At 33.7% G+C, this 5186-nt stretch overlaps 1 protein-coding gene across 3 annotated transcripts; it reads left to right on the top strand.

The window, feature by feature from the left end:
* LOC109346543 (CAX-interacting protein 4-like) lies at positions 1271-3594 on the top strand. Of its 3 annotated transcripts, none has more exons than XM_019586153.1 (2): positions 1271-1435; positions 2398-3594. In XM_019586153.1, exon 2 carries the CDS (start codon positions 2425-2427, stop codon positions 3367-3369), a length of 945 nt encoding a protein of 314 aa, XP_019441698.1. In that variant the 5' UTR covers positions 1271-1435; positions 2398-2424; the 3' UTR covers positions 3370-3594. The 3 variants fall into 3 exon arrangements, with proteins under 3 accessions (XP_019441698.1, XP_019441695.1, XP_019441696.1); XM_019586150.1 differs by having other exon boundaries at positions 1278-1435; positions 2391-3594; XM_019586151.1 differs by having other exon boundaries at positions 1278-1450; positions 2391-3594.

The raw sequence follows: 5186 nt of genomic DNA, 5'->3' as shown, positions 1-5186 counted from the left end.
AAACTCATCTCTATTTTCTCCTCCTTCTGTTTGGTTTATCAATTTCTTTCAATCCGTCTGTTATGAATTATATTTATTTTTTGCAGCATTTTTGCTTCAATTTACGGTCCTTTTATTTACTTTAGTTTATTTTCTTCACTTGAGAGCAAAGTTCTACTTGAGATAATACAGCATCAATTGATTCCATTATTAACTCATTGTATCCTATGAAATTTTGAGGCACTAAGTAGTGTTGGTAATTATAATTATGGTCGTTTTAACGGTCTAGTCCATGCAATGCCCACTTAAATAGGGTGAGCATGTGCACGCCCGTTCTTGAGTAGGCATGAAATATACATTAGCATATTTAATGTACAATACTTTCTTTAATAATGTCCATGGGCTGCCCGCTTTGCTCGTTCGAAAGGCCCATGGGCAAATAGGGCATGTTGGGGAAACTTTTAGGACGGATGAACATATTTTTTCATGCTCTACTCGCCTAGAAAAAGCGTGCGGGCGGGTGAACCTCATAAGTTTTGCCCAAATTGTCAATGACACTAATTAGAAAAATGTTCCTTTCAAATTAGGCCGACAACCTAACCCTCCATTCCAAAATAGTTGTCTTTTTAGAGTATGTGTTGTGTGGTGTGTCATTTTACTTTCTACTTTAGAAAATCAAGATATTGATTATTTATCATGAAGAGATTGATTGTTTTCTTCAACTTTATCATTTTTGATATTTCACTAGATTAAGAGTATAATCGGATCAATACTAACCCTACCCGTTTACCCGACTTGTTCTTATCATGACCAGACTCTAATATGGTCGAGTTTTAACTGGTCTCGGGTTGAGTTCGGTTTCAAAATTAGACGTGATCAATATTTAGAATTAGGTAAGGACCAAACTTGATTCGTCCCAATTTGTCCAATGATATCTGATTCATCATGTTTGTATGTATCTATTTACATATGTAAATGATAAATAAAATATCTATATATGTAATACTTCATATGTCAAATACATAGTCATAATAATAAGTAATGTTGAAAATACTTTATCTAAATGAACAATGCATTATATTTAATCAAATTTGGGAGTTGGTTTTTTAGTCAAAAATTGGTCCTATAGATATTTAGGATTGGTTAACCTTCAATTTTAGAAAAAATATGATATGAAAATTTAGTGGACTCGTTGGACCATCTTCGCCTAGTTAGAAAATTACACTTGGGCCAGGCCCATAAAACGGAAGCCTCAATTGATCCACAGAATAATTTTAGAGAAGCCGAGAAATCGATATCAAGTTTTGAATCTAATCCAATCTTCTTCTCTTTTTCTCTTTCGCCCATAGAACCCTAAACTTTCATCTGCTTTTCTTAGTTTCATTCAGATCGTTCAAATTTCCTTCTTCCGTACTTAATTCAGAACCGATTGGAATCCGGAATCGCTCAATCGCTGTTAATTTCAAATCAGGTTACTCTTTCCCTCGTTGTTTATCTCTTTTCCTTTGAATTCCAAACAAAATCAATGCTCTCTGTGTTAATCGACACAATACAAGAACTTTGTTTCTGTTTCGGTTTATACAGACATGGTATTTTAGTGATTTGGATTCCCTAAAATAAAATTTAGAACATAGATTTTATATTATGTGTTTTGGGTATTTAGGTATTATAATTTTGGGTTGCCGTTGTCGTGGGAAATATTTGTTCGTAGATGAGTTTTTATTTATTATAATTTGTTTTTTTAGTTTTGGCATATTATGTATTTGTTGAATCACGGTGCTCACGTTCATTGGTATTTATTAGAAAATGTAATTTTGATTGTGGTGTGGAGAAAAATGTTTGTTAGTAAAATCTATGTGGAAAATAGTATTCCGTCCTTATAATTAATCTGTTGGTAGGTGACACAGACAGATTTTTGTGAAACTAGAATGGTGAACTTAAGAATGAAACTTGACTTAACTTGTATAACTGTATAGCATAGTCTGGTTCAGATATAGATAGTTGGTCGATTAGATGAATTATGAACATGGGTTAGATGAGGTGGTAATATGGACTTATACCTAAGCAGCTGAAATTTGAAATCTATAAATGTAGTTGCTGTTCTTTAGTCATTCACTCATTGGAATGATCCAATGTTGATCTAAAATTTATTATGTTATAGGAATGAAATGCTTGGAGTCTACGACTTCGGTTATATCATTGTAGGAAAGTTTAAGCTATTTATGCACTTCCTCCAAACGAGTATTAAATTTATGTGCAGAATTTTAACTCCCCGTACCTCTTTTATTTATTTTTGTTAGTGACCTAGAGATGCAAATGGAATTTTATTTTTTGCAGAATGTTTGATTCCTGATTTTTTTTTGCCTTGTTATAGCTTCTTACAGTTAAGTTGCCTTTTTACCTGTCTTCAGCCTCCAGGTTAAGGATTGACATCAAAGTCACAAGATGCCGGCTACAGCAGGTAGGGTACGCATGCCCGCTAACAATAGGGTGCATAGTAGTGCAGCCCTTCAAACTCATGGCATATGGCAGAGTGCCATTGGTTATGACCCTTATGCACCCAATAAGGAAGACAAAAAGGATACTTCACAAAGTCTTCCTAATGATGAGCCTGACGGTGAGAATGCTTATGCCAGCTTCCAGGGGCTTCTTCAACTTGCTAAGATAACCAATGCTGATGTGGATGTGTCCCGTGGAGCCTGCAAGAGATGTGGCCGTGTTGGGCACCTCAAATTTCAGTGTAAGAACTACGTGAAAATCAAGGATGAAAATGAGGAGAAGAACCTTGACATGTCAATGGGGTTAGTTGGACTGGATAAAAAGTTGAAGGGGAAGGCGGATAGGAGAAGCAATGTTGAAAGCTCTGAAGAGGAGGAGGATAGTGAGAGTTCAGATTCTGAGGTTGATTCAGAGATTGAGAGAATTATTGCCCAGAGATCTGGGAAGAAAATTAGTGGCAAGGGAGGTTCTTTTCGAAAGAAGGGGGATTTGGATGATGATGATGATTCTGACAAGAAGAGGAAAAAGAGAGGCAGGTCAAAGAAGAGGAGTGGGAAGAGGGAAGTTAGCGATTCAGATGACTCGAGTGAAAGGGGCAGTAGGAGGAGAAAGAGGAGAAGGGAGCACAGGAGGAAAAGGGACAAATCTTCAGATGAGGATGATGAGCATAGGCGCAGGCGAAGAAAGAGTAGGAAGGAGAAGAGGAGAAGGAGAAGCCGGCCATCAGATTCCGATTCTGAATCATCTGAGGATTTGGTACGACACAAACGGAAGAGCAAGAGAGCGTCATCATCATCTGATTCTGATATCAGGGGATACAATGATTCAAGGATTGGTAGAGATGTCAATAAATCAGAGAAGAGGAGACGCCACCGTGATGATGATGAATAGAGTTAATTATATGGCTTTGATGAGTCTAAACACTGGTGTCAATATTTACCTATATGCTTGTTTAAATGTTGTACCTTGTTTGGCTTGAGTTTCAGAATTTGGATGTTCTATAACTGCAGTCCCTGACTGCACATTTACTTTTCTAAACCCGTTTAAGATTAAAGAAGTACATGGTTGTTTTGTATGAACTTTTGATTATTGTTTTAATTTCATAACTTCTGGTTCTGAGGCCATATCAAAATTATAGGCATTTGGTGTAATGACTTTAGTTACTATAAGCATGTGGATAAATCTGTGTTTTTTTTAGGACAATTGAAATTATTAGTTTTGATCAATGATATAAAAACCGTATCGTACCGGGCGGTTCGACTGGAAAACTGGCAAACTGACCCCTAACTGGTATGGTATAGTTGTTGAATTGGTCAAGTATCAAAACCGGTCAAAACTGACCAGTATTTGACTAAACTAGCCGGTTTATACACATATTTTTTTTTTTAAAAAAAACTTTAAAAACTTAAAACTCATTGCAAGGTGACCCATATTTTCAACCATTCTTCAATACTTCAATCAAGACATACTTAGGTTATACATTTTGGTTCCTAACATTCATGTGTAATCTCAGTGACATTTATCTGGTATGGTATAGTGTCTGAATTTTGAGTATATTATGAATATGAATTATAAATTTGAGTATCTATCTATTCGAAATTTTTTTGTTATAAGTTTGTATATATATATATAAATATAAGCAGATATGTTCGGTATAACCGGCAAACGATTTAATTACTAAACTACCGGTTGAATCACTGTATCACTATATCAATATCCTGACTAATTTAATAACTGATATAGTTTTAACAACACTTATTTTAATTTTAATGTTATCTGGAATAACAATGGTGGATTGGTTTTCTTAAGCTGAATAATAACACAGCCTAGTATTGAGTCTTGACAACTTTATTGTTGTAATTAATTGGTGTGCATAGAAGTCCATGTATAGAAAGAAAACAAAACAACGAAAAAAAATGAGTGGAAGTAATTATCAACTCGGTAATCCAAGCTTTTATTTGACCGTGCATAGAAAAAGGAAGATTTTCCTCATTTATCGTAGACCCTTCACATAGTGGACTATTCTTTCAACTTTCCACTTTTTACTTAGATAGTTAGGGATAATAAGGCTTAGTTTACCTTTCCAACTCCTACTTCAAATTTTGGATTTGAACTTAGATTTGATCTCAATTTTCAAAGTTAGAAAAACAAATTATATTTTTAATCTGGGTCATTCATTTCTCATACATCCAACAAATCCAAATAAGTGAGTGCAATAAGTGATAAGAGAGAAAAAAAAGATTAAGTATAACTAGTCTAACTTAACTTATATATAAAAAGATCGCTCATCATCTATGTATATATATATATATGATTTGTACATATAATTTGGGTATTGTCAAACTCCAATCAAGCATGGACATGTAATTTTTAAAGAAATTTTATTGAACAAACATTATATTTTAAGATTTCTATTACATGATATTATAATTTTTCATCTCATTCCAATAATATTGTACATGTTATCCAATATTAATAGTCCAAATTCTCCCATAGGCCACTTAACAATTCAAATTGAATGCCTAGATTGTGATCTAAACAATAATATTCTCATTTACTTCAAATAGAGTTATTATAGCTTTCCATAACAAAACGATAACTTATCTTATCATTCTAACGTTCCACCATTTTTAAATACCAAACAATATTTAATTTCCAATAATAATATATAAAATATTGAGTATATATATAACCCAATAATGAGATTT

Source organism: Lupinus angustifolius, chromosome LG04 (assembly GCF_001865875.1).
Source record: "Lupinus angustifolius cultivar Tanjil chromosome LG04, LupAngTanjil_v1.0, whole genome shotgun sequence".
NCBI classification, from domain to species: domain Eukaryota; kingdom Viridiplantae; phylum Streptophyta; class Magnoliopsida; order Fabales; family Fabaceae; genus Lupinus; species Lupinus angustifolius.
Note: the sequence above shows the minus strand (reverse complement) of the source record. Positions and strands in the feature narration are given on the sequence as shown.

Excerpts from the sequence above, each read along its gene's own strand:
- LOC109346543 (XM_019586153.1), top strand. The coding sequence starts at position 2,425 with ATGCCGGCTACAGCAGGTAGGGTACGCATGCCCGCTAACAATAGGGTG.